Genomic DNA, 23,059 nt, shown 5'->3' on the forward strand with positions numbered 1-23,059 from the left:
TCTGCAGTGACTCCTTGTTTCTGTCACAAATTCGCTTTAAATAGCCAACTTTCCAGCAGAGATGCAGTTTTCTAATATCTTTTCTGCAATTCTTTCCCTAAAACATTATATGACAAGTAATCAATAGTTTTAAAATATAATTTTAAGCATTTTCTTGATGGCTATTATAAAGTACCTACTTTTTTATTCCAGAGCTTTAGCTAAATTGTACCTGCATATATACAGCCACAATAAATAACAGCAGTAAGAAAGTCAAATTTACAAATAAGTGTTGGGCATAATTTGAAGGGAGCATTACTCAGTATACTTAGAATGTGTTCTGAAAAACCTTGGCCATTTATGCTACCATAAATCAATAAGTTACTATGTAGGCATGAGGAGTACATTTCAGGTCCCCTGTGGACAGAGACTGTATCTTGTATTTTAAATGTGTTCTGTGATTCCACATGGGCCCAGAAAATGAATGGATCAGGATAAGAAATAGACATGCACAGCAGACTAGAAGTAATTTCCAAATCATTTGTACCAACTCCAGAATTGTTTGGTGTGTGTGTGACAGAGAGAGAGAGAATGAGAGAGAGATGTCTAATGATTTTGTCTCAAATTCTAATCGGTGTGCTGAAGACAAAGTGTTGACGATTCTGCTTGGAGTGATTGATTTATAATGGCCACGAGGTTGCCCGGCTTTCAGAAATTCTTCCCTATTCCCCACCTCATGGTCAGTGTGACAGTTCTATCTCTCAGACTAATACAAAGCAATTACCAAGGCTGAACTGTATGGTTTCCTCAGGGATTTGAGTTTTTGTTTGTTTGTTTTGTTTTGTTTCTTTAGGCAGGGTTCCTCTGTACACCCTGGCTGTCCTGGAACTTGCTATGTAGGCCATGCTGGCCTGGAACTCACAGAGATCCACCTCCCTCTGCCTCTTGGTTGTGATTTAGGCTTCTTAAGCCCTCTAGATTTCAAGATATTTAGAGCAGTAAAGGTCTTCCAGCTCAGCGGGTTCTAAGGCCCTGAGACTTGTAACCTTTAACCTTAGAATCACTTAGGGTCGGTATAAAAGCAGCCGAAATGTTAAAAACAAACCCCGTGGAAACAGACTGCAGAGGAAGTGAAAGCCTCATTATCCACCCATAGATAGCTCGGCTTATTTCCTTTCATTTTAGGATATTTGCTGATATATTGATATTCCCAAGAGTGCATTTTTAATTTTTAGATTTATTTATTTTAATGTATATGAATATCTTACTTGCATGTATGTCTGTGTACCATGTACAACCCTGGTGCCTATAGAGGTCAGAAAAGCGCACTGGATCCTCTGGAATTAGCGTTACAGATGGTTGTGAGCCACCATGTGGGTGCTGGGAACTGAACTTCATCCTCTATAAGAGCAGCAAGTGCTCCTAACCACTGAGCACCTCTCCAACCCTCTCAGGTAGTCATTTTTAATCCTGTTTGAGTTGTGGAATCAGATGATTCTTCCTCGCTTTCCTCCCTCCTTCCCTCCTACCCACCTCCTTCCCCTCTTTTTGATTGTATGCTTTAGATTGCCTTTCATGCACCAGGTATTGTTCTAAGGTCCATGCTTTGTGCTTCACCTTCCGAATGTCTATGCACGCCATTGTACAGACTTAAATTCTAGGAATGCAATTGAATTTCTCAAGCCATCTAAGGTCAGCGCACATCTTTAACTAGAGAGCTAAAAGTCCTTGACATCGTTTTTAGACAGGAACTTGATATTTGCCAGAATAACAATAGCATGCTTTTCTCTTCTGGATCCGCCCAGGAAGTAATATAAGATCCTCATGGGAAACTCATCCAAGGCACAAATACTGTGGAGGAGACAGAGACCTTGACTCTTCATATGCAGTCAGAATGGGATCCTCTACATAGAGGCTCTTATTGAATGTGGTAGATGTGCTTGCTGCCCTCAGTAACCTTCAAGGACTCTAGTGTGCTTCGTAATTGGAGAGGAATAAGGCCCCTGAAAGTTACAACTTAGTATATGCTCAGTGTCTTAGAGTTTCTATTGCTGTGAAGACACCATGACCATCACAACTCTTATAAAGGAAAACATTTAATTTGGAGTGACTCGCTTACAATTCAGAGGTTCATTCGGTTATCATCATGGTGGGACATGGCAGTGTGCAGGCAGACATGGTGCTGGAGAAGTAGCTGAGAGTCCTGCATCTTTCAGGCAACAGGAAGTGGCAGTATATTGAACATATCTGAGACCTCAAAGCCCACCTCCACAGTGACACACTTCCTCCAACAAGACAGCATCTCCTGTTAGTGCCTCTAGCTTTGGGGGCCCTTTTCTTTCAAACCACCACACTCAGTGCGTCTCAGTTGGTGTCTTTAAGCCACCATTTCCATTCCAGGTGAGAAGCCTAGCTCTTTATTATGGCTCTTGCACAGAGCTGGCACACTGTAACAAGTGATTAAGAAGTGCACACCTCCTCCAGCTCGAGCGATGAACCGTCCCTCTGGCCTTAAATCCAGAATTACCGTTTGTTCAGCCAGTACTCGGCTCATGCTGAAGGGATGGAAATGCTAAAGGAGACGATTGGTGTAAAACCTGGCGTTCTGTCAATTACAGAACGCTCCAGAAGATGTCAAGTAAGGCAGTGCTTCACTTTTGAGTACTGGGCGTCCTAATTTTGGTTTCCACGCATCACAGCTCCTGTGACAGTTCCTCTCAGCATCTCACAAGCCATGCTCCTTTCTCCCAGCACCCAGCTGAAGGACTCTGCACTTCCACTGTAGGATGTCAGGGGGCTTGTGGGTAGGACTAGTGAATCTAATGGGAATGTACAGATCTTGGAGCTCACTCAGTGAATAATATTGGCGTGCTTGGGGGAGGAGAAGTCTGTGAGACAGAGTGACGCATTACAGCTAGTACACAGCTATCGTGGAGTAAAATCTAAACGAAGCCACTGTGTTTTGTTTTCAGCCATACAGATGCAAGATTCTTGGCATTACAAGAAAATGTGTTCGCATAGTGTGCTGCTTCCATTCATATGCTGCCTTTGTGGCTTGTAGTTGCACCATCTTCTGTATTTTGTTTGAGGGAGCCAAATTGGCTAGGAGAAAAGCCTAAATCTTGGCAGAGAAAAACCATATTTCAGAACGTTCCCCTCCATGCTTTCTGAGAGAAGCGTCCTTCCTTCTCCCTGCCTCAGCACACAGGGAGCGGGCAGTATGGCTGCATAGTGTTGGTGGACATTTTGCATTCTATTTTTCTATTGCTGATTTTTGTTCAAAAAAATCACAAGATGATTTCGGATAATTGTGTTGATTCCAGAAGGCATCTTATATTTATTTTATATTTGGATCCAAAAGCAAGCAAGCAATTAGGCCGTGAGCTGGTGTTGGAATCATTCCATACACAACCCCTAGTTCTCTCAGAACAGAACCCAACATGACTTGTTTTCAACAGGAAGGCTTTAGGAACACTCAGTATCTCCTGTGTTCATGTAGATAAAGGTCAGAATGACAGAAGTACAGAGCCTCTGATCTGCTGCTCCCGTTAGTGGCACAGAGCCTCTGATGGGCTCCTCCCATTAGTGGCACAGAGCCTCTGATTGGCTCCTCCCATTAGTGGCACAGAGCCTCTGATGGGCTCCTCCCATTAGTGGCACAGAGCCTCTGATTGGCTCCTCCCATTAGTGGCACAGAACCTCTGTGCCAAACTTCAGCAGCTTTTCAGTAATCCACTGATGGTTTTGAGTTAAACTGCCTCAGAAAAGCTGCACTGTCATCATCAAATGCTGGATTAAATCATCTGACTCAAATATGAAGAAGTCTGTGCTTTGAGCCTTTTTTTTTTTTTTGAGGAGAACAATTTTTGACCTAGAAAAATGTTGCTTTATGTTCGTCTTTAAGCATCTCAAACTCTAATATGAGACAGGACTTATTTCCCTTTGTTGACACTCATTTATGATAACAGCATTTCAGAGTTATTGGAATAATTAAGGTAACTTAGGTGCACGTAAGCTCAAGGTTATCGTTACCACATGGGACAAGCCTGTGTGTATCATAGTTGTTAGCTGCACCCAATCCTAGTGATTGTGTATAAGGAAGAGAATTGTGTTCTTGGTCTCCCAGTTGCCAGTGGGAGTAGTAGGCAGGCAAGAAGAATGATGGGTAGAACTGTTGCGATCATAAACACGCATAAAATAAGTACATTAGTGCCTGCCCAGCTCCAGGTCAATGGAATATGTCTTTTCTAGAAACTCACATCTGAGTGGCAAAGTCCTGTCACTGAGACTTACACCTAAGAATAACAAAGTCAACTCTCAGCAATGGTAGAAGACTATACAGGCTTCTGAGGAGCAGCTGCCTGCTCTCTGGTAGCGTGGGTCCTTTGGCAGAGGACTCCTGCCTATCTGGTCCATGGTTAGTTAAGCCAGAACTGATATTAACCATGGCAAGCATTATTGGTAATGAAGTCTTTGGTAGACACTGGTAGACTGACTATATGCACTGCTCTCTGTCCTGCATTGTCGGAGACCTCCAGGAGCTGCGGTCTGAGCTAGGGAGAGATGTGTAGATGCCTAAGTAGCACGCTTTTAGTGCAAGGATGCACAGAAAGACCGGAGTAAAGAAAAACCACGAAAGTTTATCCCTGGAAGAGTGAAGAAGATAGGATGCATTCTCAAGGATAAATAGGAGCTCAGAGACATGTAGAAATGTTTTAGGGTATCCATTTGGTATTTTGACTCAGATTTTGAAATTTATCAGCAAAATTATGAATAAAGTGGAGATAAACAAGTGGACAATAAAACAGTAAATTGTTCCTATCTCTGTTACTATTAACCTAAGGTTTTCCTAATTCTGAATTTCTTTTAGGTGTGTCTTTACCCTGTTAGACTTCTTAGAGTAAATGAAGTAACTTTCCCCTGAGAGAAAGTAAATGTGGAATTTAGTGTCTGGCAAAGATTGCTCTGACCTTGACATGGTGTCAAGTCTCCCTGGTGAGGAGGACAGTGACCCAGAGGAGGTTAGGAAGTCTGATGACACATGTAATCTTTGTTATATATGAAGCTTTCTAAAAGCTAAATACAACTTTTACTTTTAAAGTAACAAGTTCTTATTGGTGGTTGGAAATGCATATTTTTTTTCAAATTAACATAATTCTTTGGTATAGGGTTTTGAAATATTTAGTTTTAATAGCATTAGCATTCTAAAAACAGTTCATTTATTTGGAATGGGGAGTTTGTTTTTACTACTCGGGTTTCTACTGTTTGCTCCTAGTGTTCAGTGCTATCATTTAAGAATAACCGCTTCTCATCGGCTGTGAACCTTCCAGTTTCCCAAGATCATGGGTCAGGACTGCTGATTTGTGAGGTGCAGTAAAACTATGTCATATGAAGAGAACCAGACCCAGGGCCAAAGATAACAGTGCTATGTGGCTGCTCTGGGGCCAGTGGAGATTTTGTTTTACAAGACGTGTCCGTGTTTGGTCAGTAAAACCAGAGCGGAAGGTGAATGAAAGAGCATTACGTTAAAGACATGGAAGGGCGCGCCAAAGGGACGTGGAGTTTGTACAACCTTCCAGGTGGGAGAAGGGGCAGAACATTGGGGCTGACGCAGAGCCAGCAGCCACAGCCTCAGTTCCCCGTCTGTGGACCCAGGACCCAGGCCTCAGGTGCCACTCTAGAGCCTTCTGCTGTAAACACTGCAACTGATACAAGTCTTCCCCCTCCCTCCCTCCCTCCTCCTCCCTTCCCCCCTCCGACTCTCATTTCCTTTTTTATTCTGAAAGTCCAGGCCAACTCTACAAATTTCAGATAATCCACAAAGTAAGATAACTGTGAGGTCGCAGCCAGCCTGGGCTGCGCAGTGAGTAGCTTTCCAGCTGAGGCTACAAAGCGAAGCCCTGTCTCAGAGCAAAGCGCTGGCTCCATGGGTAAAGGAGCTGCTGCTGTCCAGGCTGCTGACCCGAGTCCCTTCCCTGGCTGGTTGTCCTCTGACCTCCTCACGCACACACGGTGGCACTTTTGTGCCCACACACATGTACACACAAATAAACAAAATGTTATCAAATGAGAAGAAGCCCAAACACAGACTAATTCCAGTCTTTCCTAGGTAAGCTTAGACGTCAGATCAAAGCATGTAAACGTTTCTTGAGACTTTGTGTATCAAATTTGGAGGTCCGTCGGGCATATTCTAGACAATATAAGTTCAACACAAAAATCCTTTGGTTGGCTCCTGAGTCTTGTGTGGCCACAGAGGCCGCTGTGAGGGGAGTCCCTGAGCTGCACACTCCTAGTGACTGTCTCTCCTTCTCTAAAACATGTTAAGACTTTCAGAAGGGTGGGTGCTATGTGTGTGCGTCCGCCAGCCTCTCGGAAGTAAACTTCTTCAGCATGGCCAAACAAACAACAGCTCGAACTGGGTAAATGAGACAGTAAATTAAAAAAAAAAATACTCTATTTGAACAAAGCCCACTAAACAGGTGTTTACACCAGTTATACATTGGGCTAGAGATTACTACTGCTCCACTCATTTGAGGAAGACCAGAAAGTAGTGGGGTCTGAGAGACTCACATTGTTTTGAGTTATGCTCAAATGCCCCTCGTTTGCAGAGCTGATGTCTGCCAGGTTCCCAGTAGAGAGAACTGAGAGCGTTCAAAGTCAAATGAATGGCCCGGCCCTTTTACAGGAGTAAGTGAAAAGGGGAAAGGAAGGAAGGGGGGAGGGAGAGAGGGAGGGAGGGAGGGAGGGAGGGAGGAAGGAAGGAAGGAAGGAAGGAAGGAAGGAAGGAAGGAAGGAAGGAAGGAAGGAGAGCGGGAAAAGGAGGAGGCTTGCAGGTGAGGAAGCATAGTAAAACCAGACCTCCCATTTAAAGTCTGCTATACATCCCTTAACGCCTGTTTATACACTTAGCTATATAGGTATATGCTTTCTTCTAAAATCTCAGCCTTGATCCTTATTAAATGGTTTTGAGTCGAAAAATACTTGGCATAAAATAGGGAACAAATGGTCAATGTCTCAAAGGGCCATATGAAATGAAAACATTTATTAGGAGCACAAACAGGATGAGGCGGGTCCTATTCTCATTCATCCAGAGCGAACTGCTGTGCTGTACTAATGGGAGTTGGTGGGTGCAGGTGACAGTGTACACTGAAGTGACATCTGATACTGCCTCTAATGGCCGCTTGATTGGCTTTCCAGGTTCCTACTGAAGAAACTAAAGAATTGTTGCCATTATCAAGTTCAGTCAGCTTGCTCACCCTTGTCTGTATGTGCCCACACAACTCAAACATTGGCTGGAATATGGAAGGTTTGCACTCCTCAGTCTCTCTCAAGGAATTGAAAGAATATAGGAGACGGGTATCTTACCCCCAGAAAGTCTGTTTTCTGTGGAGAATTGTCCAAGCATGACATGGGGAAAGGGCAGTGCCAAGCAGACCTCACCCAGTGCGGTGGGAGGTCTCAGTTAAACCCAAGGATTGCATAGACAGGCAAGAGCACGTGCTGGGGAGCCTTCTAAGGTCCTGTTTCAGGGGGATGCTCAGCAGGCTCCCCTTTTCTTACCTCCAGGAGAGATGTAGAAACAGTTGAGTTGAGCTTCGCGTACCACCTTGCCCTTGAACTTCCCCTCCGTTTCCTCAGACTGGTGACTGGAAAGCGGCTGGTATGGGGGGGTGGACGGCTGAACAAAGGCTCGAATCATTGTGACTTGCAGTTGGCTACTAGCCGCTACTTTCACGACTAAACAATTATCCCACTTGTAATTTTCCCCCTGTACTTTTTAAAAACTCAGAACCAACTTCTGTGGCCACCTTGGAGGGCCATAAAAGCTCACAGGGCCCTAGCGCTCTGCTGTGAACTCCGGCTGCAACTTTCAGGTTTGGGATTCTGAAAGCGCGCCTCCTCTCGCGGTTCTCTGCGGCCTCGGTCTGCCTGTGCCGCTGCCTTCAGACCTGTGCAGAGACAAGCCCTTCCCCGGTGGAGCCCTTGGATGGAAGTGTGAGGCAAATGGCTTCTGTCAGCCTGTCAGCTCATCACCTCCTGAAGGCCTGACGAGTCCTGGCCTTTGTGTATCACCACGAGCTGTCTGGCACAGCCTCTTGTGTGGAAGGGTGATAGGCCTGGTGGGGGTGGAGGCCTGGGCCCACGATGCGGAGAACTGGAGCTGGAATGTGCGCTTCCATGGATGCACAGTGCCGCTGAGCTGCAAAACTATTTTAAGGAGAAGAAAGCACAGGCCCAGTCCTCTATCTTGGTGCTCCTTTTAGTAGCCAGGAATGCTGGGAAATTTGTGTTTTATCATCCCCTCCCCTATGTTCAAGCTAAACGTTAACTGGGTAAAGACAGTTTTTCAGATGATCCCAGTTGAATGGTAAAAACCATTTGCACTAAATAACAACCCCGGTATTTCCCTCATTCCACTTTAACATTTGAGGGTTTTCTGTTGTGTTTCTGCCCTAAACCTGTGTGTCAGCATCTCATGCTAATGAAGATGTCAGAAGGCTTTTGTTCGTGCCAGCAGTTTCCCTGGCATCCTGCCCTTAATGGAACTGTAGTTCTGTATGTCAGATGTCACACAAGAGGAAGAATGGCACCTGGAATGCATGTTAGTATAGTTTCCCAAGAAGACACACATTGCCACCTTCTCTGCCACCGGGCTTTAGTTTCTGATTGCACGTGAGTTTCTGACTTGCCATTTTGGAAAATTTAGTCCCCCAAAAAGGAAAGATTTCACTGTGGTCAGATGGTTCAAATGGTCCACCGCACCTGTTGTAACTGAGACGGAGAAGTCAGCTTCATGGGACTCAGTGCAATCCATGTAGATTCCTCACTGGCTGAGTGCCAGTGATCCATGTAGCATGTAGATTCCTCACGGGCTGACTGCTAGTGATCCGTGTAGAATCCTCGTGGGCCGAGTGCCAGTGACCCGTGTAGATTCCTCACGGACTGAGTGTCAGTGGTCCAGCCTGACCTTCCAAGAACAAGAGGACAGGAGTCTTTAGGGAGTGGGGAGTGACTTCTGGTAGGTGGGAAGTAGCCTTAAATCTCAGTTTCCAGAATAACATTTAATCTTGATGCTAAGGTCTTACTTTAATGTGAAAGCACTGGGACATTGAATTGAGAACATGGATGTTCTCGGTTTTCCTAGATTTGTCATAGTGCTGTGGATGGATGTGTGTGCGTCTCCATTGCAGAGAGTGACCTGGTTGAAAAAGCCTAGGGTTCCATCCTCATTTGCCCCTTCCACATGTAGGTATCTGAGGTCAAGATTCTGCACACACACACACCTTTTAAAAGGATTCTGCATGTACTTGATCAGTTCAGAAATGAAGTTTAAAGCCTCAGTGCTGACTTTGGCAAGTCGGTGATTGCATTCATAAAGCTTCTTTTTGATACCTGCATAAACTAGCTTTAAACAGACATTTCCTGTGCTGTTGGATATTTGTATCAGTGCTGTCCTAAGGGAGAAAGCTCGTGTCTGGGCACTGGTGAGATAAATGAGCAAAAAAAAAAAAAAAAAAGTGTTCTTAGACTATCATTGCGGCGAACTCCCTGACCAGCAGGAAGGAACACCACCAGACGAGGATTCTTCCCAAATCACACTTTATTGGAGCTGCGACTGCCTATATAGGGACTAGGGGAACGTGCAGGCCTCCTATTGGTCAAAGTGTCTCAGCAGCCATTCCAAGCTCCCTGATAGGTCCGGCACACTGAGGACACTGAGCATGCCCGAGATGGTGGTACTGGCTATGGAATTGTTTATCCCAAGCCTGCAGGGGCCCGGCGCCATCTTGTAATGACAGATGCACGTACTGGCTCCCTGCAATCATAGCTATCTTTAAATAAAATATAACTAAATGCTTTGAAAGTTTAAATTTTTTTGTTTTCCTTTAAAATACTTTTTTTGCTAATTTTCATTGCTCTATCATGATATTTTTGCTGCTATTTCCAGTGAAGTTTTTTAATGGCCATGTAGTTTGCCTATTATTTATATGATTATTTGCCTATAAGACCAGGATCTCAACTAGATATTTACAAGTGTGCCCTGCAACTGTGTTAGCCTCCACCACAAAAACGATGGCGCTATATACATACTAAATTTAATAGACAACTTCTGTGGAAAATAATGAATCATTTGCAGTCATGCTGCGTTTCTGTTCACTGCTGAATGACCACACCACAGCCATACCTAACTTTCCAACATTTGCAGATTTTTTTGCATGGCCATTTTAAAATGAAATTTATTTTTAAAATATATTTTTCTAGTTCCCTATCCTAATAACTCACTGCCAATTTTTCAGTTAACATATTCTTTAAAGACGGAGAGGGAAGGAGATTTCTAGGCATAATTTGAGCATCAGGTTTCTGAATATTTAAAAATAAAGATGAAATGTGTTTGTGAAATGTGCAAATGGAATATAGAAACAATGAAGTCTCAAAGCCAAGAAGTTTAGAAATCCTGATCTCGTTTTCAATCTGTAGCCACTGTGTAAGCAGCGCTTACCAACCGCCTGTCGAGCCAGGGGCTGCACGTTAGGGAAGCAGGCTTCAGTGTGGGCACAGACTCACCGGCCTTCCAGGACAGATGCTTTTCTTTTTGACATGGAACTCCAGTGACTGGTTTCATTTGTTTAATAATAAATTGAATGAATTATAATAGCTAATTATATATTTTGCTCTAAGACAGAAAGGGAACTTCATCGTGTGACTGTGAAGATGCTTATGGCTTGTTCCATGGGTTCTTTTTTTCCAGTGTCCATTTATGGAATTTGGTTTTATGATAAGGAAGAGTGCCAAAGAATTGCAAAATTGATGAAAAAGTAAGTATTAAAAGGCCAAGTGTTTCCTGGTACCCAGAGCTTTGACTCATTTCTAAGTATGTGAAGCAACACTAACTTTACCAGGAAGTGTTGCTCAGCCATCATCTTCAACATGATCCCCCAAACACTGGACACTGCTTGCTATTCTAGGCCCACCATCTGCCTAAGGTGCCTGATTATTCTTCCCCGCGTGCTTAGTTCCATGTGGAGGTTTCCTATGGCGTTTTCTTCAATTGTCACTAGGTAGTATTTTCTATGGATGTGTCCAGCCATAAAAAGAACATTCAGAGTCATCCTGAAAGGCTGCCCCCAAGCTTTTAATGCCCTCCGCTTCCTTCCTGCTCTTTAACAGCTTCCTAAACTGTGTTTGTAATTCAGAATCCCCAGTGCCTCAAAGACCAAGTTCTCATCTCTGGGAAAGTCAGAATCCGTGTTAGTTTAGTAATCAGTACACAATTTCTTCAACCTCCTCTTTCTCTCCCTCCCTCGCTCCCTCCCTCTCCCCCTACCCCTTCCCACCCCTTATTTGTCTCTTCCTCACATGCTGGTTCTGAGACTCTCCTACATCCTATCTGACTTTCCTACTCTTGGCTTCCCTAGTTTGCATGTAAAGGAGACCCAGGGTGAGACTGGTGGACTGACCAGTTATGGACTTGGCCGCTCAGTTTTGCCACTGTTTATGCAAATGGCCAAGAGCCTTAGAATGAAGTGAGTTTTTGCAGCTGGGTGTCTGCCTAGTGCAGCTGATCCCCCACATGAGTGTGGTGCTCTGTCTGCAAAGAACTAGAATCCACTCCTAAATCCAGGGGCACTGAAATGGAAAGATGACCCCTCCCCACTGAGATGAAAAGATGACCCTCCCCGCCCCCAACCAAGAAACTGAAAACCAGGGAACACATTCTTACAAATAAAATTGACTTGTGAAATTCTTGCTTGTGAGAGCTAATTTTAGGCAACCAGCTCAAGTCCCAGATGGTGATTAAGTGTGCTCAAACTGGTATTTACCACCATAACAACTAGTTCCTTAAACATTTCATGTTGTTGTAAATTGTTCAAGGGATAATAATAGCAGGATTTCATATGGATTAAAAAATACCCTGTCGCCCAGCCAAGAGGTCACGGTAAGCTGGTAGCATTTGTAGTGACTGCCTACCAGCTCAGGCTGGAAAATGATTGATTTTTACCAGCAATGAGCAGTTGATTCGTGAGGACTCAGATCCCTTCTCTGGTTAGAATAAACTCTCCCGGTAGCTTCCCAGGTTTGACTTTACCATTAACTTCATGGCTTTAGCAAAAGAATTGGAGCTGAAATTCAAAGCAAGCAAAGAGGAGGGTTTTGGTTTTGGTTTGTTGTTTTGTTTATGTTTTCCTGCAGCACATAAGACCATGTGGTCAGTGTTAGCATGGGACCTTTGTGGTACCTCCAAATTACCAGAGAACTGCAAGATGCGAGGTGGTCCAGTCCACCTTGCTTGACCTCCAGGTATTTGGGGAGGAAGAGAATCTGTGCCGTGCTGGTCATCCCTGCTGAATGTTTGTTTCTAGTAAGCTTTCTCTCACGGTCAGTGGCAGCTCCGCTACCACAGCGTGGAAGCAGCTGTGACTCTATGTCCCACAGTGAGCAGTCTGTGTTTGCCGTTCTCTTCACAGAAGCAGGTGGGGCAGGCTGTCACCCCCAGTCATCCTGGATTTGCCTATGTGGCCAGTTGACTCAAGACCTCATCTCTCATTCTCTGTTCAAAAGCCTGAGCAGCCCTTCTGAGATGGCTCCGCTGGGATGAGAGCACTTGGGAGAGAGCTGGAGTGAGAGCGTTGGTTTGGACTTCAGTTTCCTCATCTTCATTTCCCTTGCTGTTCCAGCCTCACTCAGTGCGAACAGCTGAAGGCCTGTCATGGTGCTGGAGCAGGGTCCTCCCCAGTGAGCCTGAGTTCAGGAGAGGGTAGAGAAGTGGATATCTTACAGATGCTCACGAAGGCCAAGGATGAGTACACAAAGGTGGGTGTCTGTTCTTCCCTGCGGTCATACTTCACCACAGCGACAAGACCGTCACTGACAAAGACTCAAGGCTCTGCGAAAGCCAACTGGGGAGATCGAGAGGTTCACTTTTAGTAGGGCTGTAGACTGTTTTCTACAGTAAAATAAAAGATAGCCCAAGAAGTCGACAGCCTCCACACAAGCAAATCGTATTCAGTTAGAGGACTTAATACATTTACAGTAGCAACATGTAAACAAGTCATGTCTTCATTGGTGGGGCAGGCCCAGAATCCCACAATCTGGAAGCTGAAGCAGGGGGACGGTGAGTTTCCAGCCAGCCTGGACTACAAAGTGAGATTTATCTCAAAACCTCAAAGCATGTGCCCCAGCAACGTGGCTCGGTGGACAGTGAACCTGCTACCAAGCCCTATGACCTGAGTTTGATCCTTGGGACCAACATGATGGAAGGAGAAAACTGACTTCCACAAGTTGTCCTCTGACCTTCACATATGCGCTGTGGTTACCCTCCCCCATGAATAAATGAAAGGTAATCAAAACAAAAGGCATAAAAGTAGACGAGCAGACGGACGTATCTGCCCTGTTGCTAGCTAAGGATTAAGAGGATTGAATGTGGGGGCTGGAGAGGTGGCTCAGTGGTTAAGAGCACTGGCTGCTTTCCCAGAGGACCCGGGTTCAATTCCCAGAGCCCACATGACAGGTCACGGCTGTCTGTAACTCCAGTTCCAGGGGTTCTGACACCTTTGCACCAATGCACATAAAATAAAATTAAATAAATAAAAATAAAAAAATTAAAAATAAAGATTGAATTAAAGCTGTCAGTTCTCTTAAGTCCAAGGTGATTTCTAAATAAGTGCCACTGTTTTCTTCTCCTTTTCCAGGACCAGGTGAACTGGTAGAAAGGGGAAAATAGGCAAGAAAGACTAGCGGGGAATTGGGAGAGGGGTGCTGTAAAAACCAGCAGTATTGACTGGAGATAAAGTAGGGGGTCATGAAGCAGCTGTACTTGATGCTAAAAATTGGTTATGAAAATTTAGGATACTGTGGATTGTTAGAATTGAACATGTAGGATACTGTAGACGGTTGGTATTTATACATAGTACCAGCTAGACAAACAGGAAAGCTGAAGTACAGAATTCAAACTGTGCCTCAAACCACAGCCCAAGAAAAATCTCAAATGTGCAAGAAAATTCAGGTTCCAGAAGAAAACTTACTTGGAACTTTTTGCAATCTAGGAAAAAAGAATTATTTTTAACTGTGCCTTAAAGCTTAAAACCAATTCATTTCAACAATATAAAAAATTAATATGTTGAAAGTTTTTTAAAAATATATAAAAACAACAACAACAAAACAAAAGGCTGGGCAGTAGTGGTGCACACCTTTAATCCCAGCACTCGGGAGGCAGAGGCAGGTGGATCTCTGTGAGTTTGAGGCCAGCCTGGTCTACAAACCGAGTTCCAGGACAGCCAGAGCTGTTAAACAGAGAAACCCTGTCTCCAAAGACAAAAATAGAACAAAACAAACAAGTAAAATGAAATGTAACAAATGGGAAGAAATATTGACACCTAAAAACTAAGAAGTGGGTTAAGTCCCCTTAAAATTGAAACATGAAAGATTAACACTTTCTAGAGAAATAAAATAAAATTGAGAAAAAAAATCTTAGAATTTGGAAGATGTTAGGAATATTTCCTAACTGAGCCTCTCTGAGGGCACAAAGAACTCCAGCCAAACCAGATAAGACCGAATCAAAAATGCCCATGTTTAATGAATGCCACACTCTTGGGTGGCTGGGAGCATGGGGGAAATGATGGGACAGGCGGGAGAGCACGTGCAAAACCCGAAACCACGTGTTTTTCTCTGTGTGGCTGCCTAAATGCCCTCTGGGAGTGGTCACAGTTCACGTGTGGAGGTCAGAGGACAGCTTTTGGAAATCAGTTCCCACTTTCTGTCTTGTAGGTTGTGAGTTCTAGAAAGGAACTCAGGTCATTGAAGGTTCAGGAACTGAACTGAGGTTCTGGTCCCCTTTTCTCACTAGCTGTCTCATAGGCCTCACACTGGTAATATTCCGTTTACATTCTTCTTGTTATGTGAACTCCTGGGCTCTCTGGGCTTTCTATAACATGGTCTTTGTGGTGTTCTATAAGGACTTAGAATGAACATCTGCTTCCTGAAAGTGTCTCCCTGCCTCTCCTCTCCTTCCCCACCCACCCAAACAAGATCAGACTTTCAAGGTTATTTTCAAATCCTATCTGTCACGTGGGTAGTGCCCGACCTAACCAGCTAGACATAGTTGGTTCTCTGCTTAGCATCGACCACGTTAGAAGCCCCCTCCCGTCGGTGCTGCCACTGCTCATACATGTGGGCATGTGGGCACACACAGACAATGTGCAGACCATCGGAAGAATGGGTCTGGTCTGTAGAAGTGGAGAATGGAAACACTAGTAAGAACACAGGATTTTTCCCTCAGAATTCTTCTTGTGAAAGGTGTCTCCATTTTTGGACATGTTAAGGAAGACATAGTGGAGATGTTATGAAGGAATTTCATGTCTCTTGGTAAGGCTTACATGAAAACTTCTGAGATCCCTTCTGTCTCTGGAGCTTGCTGGGGAATTCAGTCTTATTTTTAAATTAAGCTTTTTGATTTAATTGAAAAGTAAAATTTGTATAAATTAAGGCATGCAACATGATGTTTTGATGTATATATGCATTGTGGGATGGCTAAATCAAGCTTACATACATAGCATTTTTGCGGTGAGAAAACTTAAAACCTCCTCTCAGCCTAGAAGAGTTGTGCTCTTCCAGATTCCACACGTAAGTGACGGCATTGCTATTTGTCTTTCTCTGCTGGCTTGACTTCACTTAACATAGCTTGTCCACGTGATCACAAATGGCAAGACTCCTTTTTCCTTTTTTGAAAATTGAATTGTGTATATGTGTGTGTGTGTGTGTGTGTGAGAGAGAGAGAGAGAGAGAGAGAGAGAGAGAGAGAGAGAGAGAGAGAGGTTTCATTTACCCATTGATCTGTTGACACACATTTAATTGATCCATGTCTTGGCTGGATGCTGCAATGAACAAGGAAGTACAGATGTCTCTTGGACATTGCATTTTCAGTGCCCAGAAGTGGAGTTTGTTAGGCCTTCTGGTGTGTGTGTGTGGAGAGAGAGAGAGAGAGAGAGAGAGAGAGAGAGAGAGAGAGAGAGAGAGAGAAACCAGGATTCCCTTTGCTGCACAGCCACACCAACACTTGATTATCTTCTGACTTTTTAAAATTAGTTTTATGTGTGTGCCCTTAGAAGTCAGATCTCCTGGAGCTAGGGGTATGGGTAGTTTGTGAATGCTGGGATCCAAACCTGTGTCCTCTGGGACAGCAACGAGCGCTTTTAACTTTGAGCCATGTCTCCAGCCCCTCTTTGAGCTTATGCATTCTACCTGGGATGACGTGAGGTCTCATTGTAACTTTGATTAGCATTTCCCTGTGATTAGGGTCGTCATTTTGAGTTCAGACCAGGCTGTGTAGTAAAACCCTGTCTCAAAAAAAGGGGAGGAGAAAAGATCTAAGGAATGATGTACAATGGGAGGCAAAGTTACCTCAGCGCGAAAGAAAGGTAGGGGAAAGTCAGTTTTCTCCGTTTAAAATAGACAGTCTGCAGAATTAACACCATCGTCTTGTAAATGGCAAGAGGGGCTAGCACTTTGTGAGTCAGTGTCTTTGTGTTCTTGCCTTGATTTGCCTGCCCTGCTCCTAGGAAAACAGCAGTTGACCCACCCATGCAGCGAAACCCCCATCACTGTCGCTCACTTGAGAAGAACGTAAAAATAACATTGTATGACTTGAAAACAATTCCACACTCCATTCGATCCTAATGCCCAATGGCCAGAGAATTGACGGAACTCTGAAAAATGTAGGTAGACTTTTGTGTGACTGATCTACAAGACAGGTGCACATAGTGGCACCCAACCCCAGACATGTGCCCTCGAACAAAAGGATGTGCTCCAATAGCTGGAAAACCCCTTGGTGCCTGTCACTCCTGCTTTGGCAGACATGGCTGCTGCTGTTTTCAGGTGTGAGGCAGCTGAAGCAAACACTACAGAGTCTGTAGCATAGAAGGTCCTGTTGTATTGATTTATTTGATGTTTTAACAAAATAAACTGCAACATTATTGCCAGGCTCTTTTGTTATGAGTCCTACTATTAAGCAATAGCACTGCTGGTCAGATTACCAGGTGATAATGAGTCAGTATTTGAAATGATGAGGCTTCTCTCATCTGTTTGTGCAATTCTAATTTGTAGTTCGTGGCTCAGAACACTTCATCTAAATTATTCTGTTTATGCAAGAAGCCATCTAGGAAATAAAGATGGTGTTAGCAGTTTTTTTATTGTTATTAAATTTATTTATTTATTTATTAAAGATTTCTGCCTCCTCCCCGCCACTGCCTCCCATTTCCCTCCCCCTACCCCCATTAACTCCCCCTCCCCCGATCAAGTCCCCCCTCCTCATCTGCCCAAAGCGCAATCAGGGTTCCCTGAACTGTGGGAAGTCCGAGGACCACCCACCTCAATCCAGCTCTAGTAAGGTGAGCATCCAAACTGCCTAGGCTACCACAAAGCCAGTACGTGCAGTAGGATCAAAAACCCATTGCCATTGTTCTTGAGGTCTCAGTAGTCCTCATTGTCCGCTATGTTCAGCGAGTCCGGTTTTATCCCAGGCTTTTTCAGACCCGGGCCAGCTGGCCTTGGTGAGTTCCCGTTTAAATTAGCAACTTGGGACAGCATTTCTTGTGGCCCATACAGGTTTAAATGCTTGGGTTAAACATTTGTAGCAGCTCCCTGTACTCTACTCTCTATTATTTCTGTGATTTCTCACTATGGAAACCTATTAGGCTGGTTGTCTTAAAACTTCTTCTTAAGCAAACATAGCCTTCCAACTGTCCAAGAGCGTGTGAGTCCTCAGCGCTTACTGACGTTAGTGCTCGTATTTTAGGGCAATGAATTACACACACACACACACACACACACACACACACACACACACATTTGTAGTTGACTTCTACTCAAATATAGTCAAATATAGTTCCCATCAGAAAAGTAGAAGAGATTATCCTTCATGCATCTACCAATTAGATAAGCAAGAAAGGGGGTAAGAACACTAAAGCTTCTTTTATTTCCATCACAAATGAAATGTTTGTGTCCTTTCTATTCCAGTGTAAGAGTTGTTCTGAGCCAAAACAGATGACCAGCTCTTCTGCCATCTGTGACAACCCCAAGCTTATCAAGCCTGTGCCTGTGAGACCCAGTAGCAGCCAGAGGCTGCAAGAGCCCCTACCCAACAAGGTATGAGGCTTCTGCTTTTTGTTTCCTTGTTTGTTTGTTTGTTTGTTTTTTAAACATATTTTTCATTTTGGGAATTAAAATATAATTGTATCATTTCCCCCTTTCCTCCCTCTAACCCTTCCCTTGTAAACTCTCTTTGCCTTCTCTGAAATTCATGGCCTCTGTTTAATTCCTAAATATTATATATTCCTACATATATAAGTACAACCTGTTCAGTCCAGGTCATTTATTATATATATGCATATAATGTTACTCATATATACATGTTTTCACGGCTGACTATTTGGTATTAGATAACTAATTGGTGTGTTCTTTCCTGGAGGGGAGACAATTTCTCCTGCTCCCAGCATTTCTTAGCTCGTAGTCTAAGAGGGAGACCCCTGAGGTCACCCTTGCACGTCAGCTCGTTGTCTAAGAGGGAGACCCCTGAGGTCACCCCTGCACGTCAGCTCTTTGTCTAAGAGGGAGACCCCTGAGGTCGCCCCCTGCACGTCAGCTCTTTGTCTAAGAGGGAGACCCCGAGGTCGCCCCCTCCACGTCAGCTCTTTGTCTAAGAGGGAGACCCCCGAGGTCGCACCCCTGTACATCAGCTCTTTGTCTAAGAGGGAGACCCCAAGGTCGCCCCCTCCACGTCAGCTCTTTGTCTAAGAGGGAGACCCCTGAGGTCGCACCCCTGTACATCAGCTCTTTGTCTAGGAGGGAGACCCCGAGGTCGCCCCCTCCACGTCAGCTCTGTTGCTATCATACCACTGTTCACGAGAGTTAGGAAATGGAGACAGCTAAATGTCCTTCAGCTGACTCATGGATAATGAAAATGTGGTGCGTGTACATGATGGAATACTGTTCAGCTGTAAAACTCTGAAATCATGAAAAATTTTGGTAAAATGTTTAAAACTGGAAAAGCTAATATTGAGTGAGTAACCCAGACCCAGAATGACAGACGTTACATGTTCTCTCATCTGAGGCTCCTAGTCTCCCAATCTGGGTATATAACCTGGAGTAACTACAGAAACCAGGGAAACCCTGTGCTTATCTGGGGCCCCTCTGGGAGTCTCAGAGAGCTTTTCCCACATACTGCAGGGGAGGGCCTGGCGTTGCTGAAGGACACCCAAGGTCAGTGGACAAGGACAGAGTCTTGTTGCATTTTGGGTCTGAACTGTGGGGCACGGGTGCTCTTCCTCAGGGACTGTTGAATCTACCACATGCTGGGCTTGTGGCTCGTGAGCTGAGTGAGACTCCTTAGATCATATATTATTAAAACACGTTTCTGAAGAGACAGATGCATAAACCTCTGGGTCCGTATTCTGGGCTAGGTGGCTTCTTGGGCACTGGAGGAGCAGCCACCATGGCAGCGCTATCAAATGTAGCCTGTCTGAGCACTACACTGCACCAGCGATGCCAGCATGGGTGTGCAGCATGGCGTGTCTACTCTGCATTAGCTTGGGCCTGGGAGTAGACAAAGCCCCCCAGGCCTGAGGCGGTATGTGAGTTCTGTGCTATTCAGAACAGGATAGCTGAGACAAAATCTGCTGATGAGCAGGGCCCATTGTTGCCTGTGAAGAAAAGGTGTCTGTTCTTCCATCGTTACTCCTGCGTAAAGAGGTGGTTTGCAAGGAATTGGTTTAAATCATTTCTGAAAATGAGCATGAGCCAAAGACATAAAATGGCTTGACTAAATCTTGTTTTGAATTTTTCAAGAAAGAAGTATTTCCTAACTTATTTTAGCTTTCCGTTACTTTCCATGAGAATTTATTTCATTTTAGTAGTTAAACCAAGCTTGTACTTTGACTTTAGAGCGGAGCTTCTGTTTTTAGGCAGAAGGTGTGGAAGGAGGACCAGCTCCGGGGCAGGAGGGCAGGAGTGGAGGAGTGGCCAGGCATTGTACACATCTAGTCCTGTGCATTAGATTAAAATCCTCATTTCTTTCTAGCCTTAGCTCTCTACAGTTCTGTGGAAAGCGACCAGGAGTCCAGAGCTCTTACCATCTGCTTGTCTCTAGTACCTTTTGTTCTCAGCGAGCCTAGATGGACCCTGGCTGTAGAGATGACTGTAGAGATTGCACATGTAGCGTGTGCAGTCTTGGGCTATACAGTGTCATTTGTCCCCTAATCTGTGAGCTGCAGACCCCTCAAGAACACATGCATGTCTTATCAAGTGAGCAGAAACTGGTGTAACGGCAGCCTTGGGGGCCAGGAGGGGAGAGTGCTGTGCAGATATTAAACATTTCAGAGGTCTCAGGCTTTTCGAGTTAATAAGTTGCACCTCTGTCATTGATCCTTTGTAAACGGAAGAAACCATCAGTTAGCCGAGTTATGCTTCACAGTCTCCCGCTCCCATAACCAAAGTATGTGAGCCTATTTTTGGATATCTTTTTCTTCCCCCCAGACCTCGGACCCTGAGCCCCAACACTTATCTTTGACAGCTCTGTTTGGGAAACAAGACAAAGCTCCCTGTCACGAAACTCTGAAATCTTCCCAGACCTTCGTCCACCACCATCACCACCACCTCCACCACCACCAGCATCAGCAGCAAGAACAGCTTCTAGTTCATCAAGGAGTCGCATGTTCCCTGCCCTATGAAGAGCCCAGAAAGCTCTCACTCCCAGTGGAGAAGCAGCTATGCCCAGCCATTCAGAAACTCATGGTCGGGAGCACAAGGCTGCACCTGCTGCCACAGCACCCTGAACAGTGGCTCTGTGAAAGTGGCAGCCCCAGTCGTGTGGGGGGAGTTCCTCCCTGTCCTGTCCAGCTGGGGTCCCCCTGGAACGGTAGGACTGCCTGCTGTGCACAGAGCACTGCCCGCTGTGCCCAGAGCACTTGCAGAAACCACAAGCTACTAGAGCAGCTTCAAGGAGCCTCTGGGGCAGCGCACAAGTGTAAGCCCTGTGCACCTGCCAGGCTGTCTGCAGCCACTCAGGTGACTCCGGGCCAAAATGCAGCCCCGTCACAGCTGGTGTACTTCGGCGGCCCCCTTCCTCCTCCCACACCAGGACATGAAGCTCTCAGGAAGGAGCAGTGTGCACTCCCAGCACACGCGCTGCCCTTCTCTGGCAGCCAGAAGAGCAGCCCCAGTGTGCTCCCCACTCAGGAGCTGCTGAGAAAGCTCCAGGCCGTACATCAGGAGCAGCAGCTCCAGGCGGTCCCCCGGCCAGCCTTAGCAGCCAGGTTTCCCGTGTCAGCCCAGGGCTCAGGGACAGAAAAGCCCTTGGAAGCCTGGGCCAGCAAGACATCCAGCATGGAGAAACAGGCTCCTTCTCTGCAGGTAAGTATGTTCTGGAAGATCGCTGCCATAGTAATGCAGTGGGCTTTGCTCTGCTATGGGGAGCGTTTCCATTGAGAACAGCTACCCACAGCCCCCTCGGTGTGTCTCTCTGTCTTTCACCTTGCCTGGAAAGAGAAGCTTCTCTCCTCTTACAGTCTGGTGTCCTCTGCCATTTAGAGGTGGTTGTAAAGTTCAATCTTTGCCATGTCATGAGCCCTGAAGCCCAGCCCAGATGTGACTATGACGACCCATGGCAGTTGGCGCTAACATTTTGGGATGGAAACACCTGACTGATTTTGTTTGCATCCTATAGTTGATTTTTGCTTGCTCTTTGACTCGTTGCATGATTCTGAGTGCTTCTACATACATGTTAGTCGCCACTTTACTACGCAGTAGTAGAGACAGCGGACTCCGCATCCAGCAGCCACGACCTTGCAGGTCCCTGAAGTAAACAACATAGCAGTAAAGGTGTTGCTGTTTTTATCACCTTCTAGGTGATCAGTATTGTGAAGACCAGGCAGAAACAAGTGTACCACCCACAAACTGCCAGAGAAGGGAACACAGTGTCATTTCTAGAAATAGCGTGTCTTTCTGGGAGGATAGTGGTCTGTACCCGTCAGCACCTGGGACAGTCAAGAACCAGAAGCCAGGGTCTATTGATCATCAGCCTATAGTGGCATCTGAGGGTCTGACCAGCTCTGTTTCCCTTGGGTTGGCACAGAGTCCCTGAAAACGTGCTGACTTTAAAGATCAGAAAGTTATCCCTACTTATTATATATGTGTGTGTGTGTGTTTATGTAAGTATATATCTATACATACATATATAAAAGACCAACAGTGTGCCATGTATACATATTATATACACACATATAATATGTATATATACATAATGTATATATGTCACACTGTTGGTCTTTTTGATATGTTTTATCACATAGTAGCTCCTCAAAAATTATTCACATTTTTTTAAACAAAGGCCCATGGCACAAACCATGTATGTTTGGGTGTGTGAACCAGGTCAAGGCATTCATCTTTATGAAATCCCAGATGCAGGTACTTTCTGTTGCACACTGAGGCTTTGTCCTCACTCTCAGTGCACCGCAGGGTGTTGGCCCCTTTTAAATGGCTGCTTTCATTTCTCTTCAGTGATTTAAAATAAGAAAACTGGGGCTAATAATCAGACTTAAATTTCTGCATATACAATTCTTTGTTTTTAGTTCTCACAAATGTCAGGAACCAAATAAGGAGTGTGTGCATTCTGCCAGCCCACGCTGTGCTCCTCCCTCTGGGAGCATCAGCTCTCAACACCTCTCCTTGGGATAGCAAATAGGGAACGCTAAAAGAAACAAGAGCCTGTCTTCCTCTGGGCCGTTTTCTGCCCCCAAAGATGCCAAGGGAGTGATGATAAAATTACAGCCACGTCTAAATTGCTGCCTCTCTGCTTCCTTCTCATGAGTGTTGGAGTGCTTGGAGGCTGAGAAATAAGGTACTTTCTGTCACCTGAGTTAGAGACACATGGTAGCTGTAGGAGTCAGTCAGACCCAGTTCAGAATGTCACTTGCATAATTGGGAAAGCCATTAGAAAACTTAGTTTTAGACCTGCCAGCCAAGGGAATTAGATAGATTCAGCAGACAGATGGGTCATGGTGCTCCAGGTTCCATGTGCCTGTGCCTTGCT

General features: G+C 45.0%; 2 protein-coding genes across 23 annotated transcripts in view; one reads left to right on the forward strand and one right to left on the reverse strand.

The window, feature by feature from the left end:
• Cacna1c (calcium voltage-gated channel subunit alpha1 C) overlaps positions 1-8,339 on the reverse strand; it is a 662,482-nt gene extending 654,143 nt beyond the window's left edge. For 10 of the 19 annotated variants that reach the window (XM_050148326.1, XM_050148331.1, XM_050148324.1 and 7 more), the window contains exon 1: positions 7,540-8,337. In XM_050148326.1, the coding sequence (XP_050004283.1) occupies positions 7,540-7,678 (139 nt within the window). In that variant the 5' untranslated portion in view covers positions 7,679-8,337. Of the gene's footprint in view, positions 1-7,539 lie in introns of all 19 variants that reach the window. The other 9 variants (XM_050148339.1, XM_050148334.1, XM_050148338.1 and 6 more) reach the window with 3 other exon arrangements.
• Positions 1-23,059, forward strand: part of Dcp1b (decapping mRNA 1B) — a 41,669-nt gene that overhangs the window by 14,756 nt on the left and 3,854 nt on the right. For all 4 annotated transcript variants that reach the window (XM_050148357.1, XM_050148360.1, XM_050148359.1 and 1 more), the window contains 4 exons: positions 10,730-10,796; positions 12,657-12,792; positions 17,992-18,120; positions 20,506-21,381. In XM_050148357.1, the coding sequence (XP_050004314.1) occupies positions 10,730-10,796; positions 12,657-12,792; positions 17,992-18,120; positions 20,506-21,381 (1,208 nt within the window). The remainder of the gene's footprint in view (positions 1-10,729; positions 10,797-12,656; positions 12,793-17,991; positions 18,121-20,505; positions 21,382-23,059) is intronic.

The sequence above is a fragment of the Alexandromys fortis genome, unplaced genomic scaffold, assembly GCF_014885135.2.
Source record: "Alexandromys fortis isolate MF-2015 unplaced genomic scaffold, M_Fortis_MF-2015_v1.1 scaffold_59, whole genome shotgun sequence".
Taxonomy (NCBI): domain Eukaryota; kingdom Metazoa; phylum Chordata; class Mammalia; order Rodentia; family Cricetidae; genus Alexandromys; species Alexandromys fortis.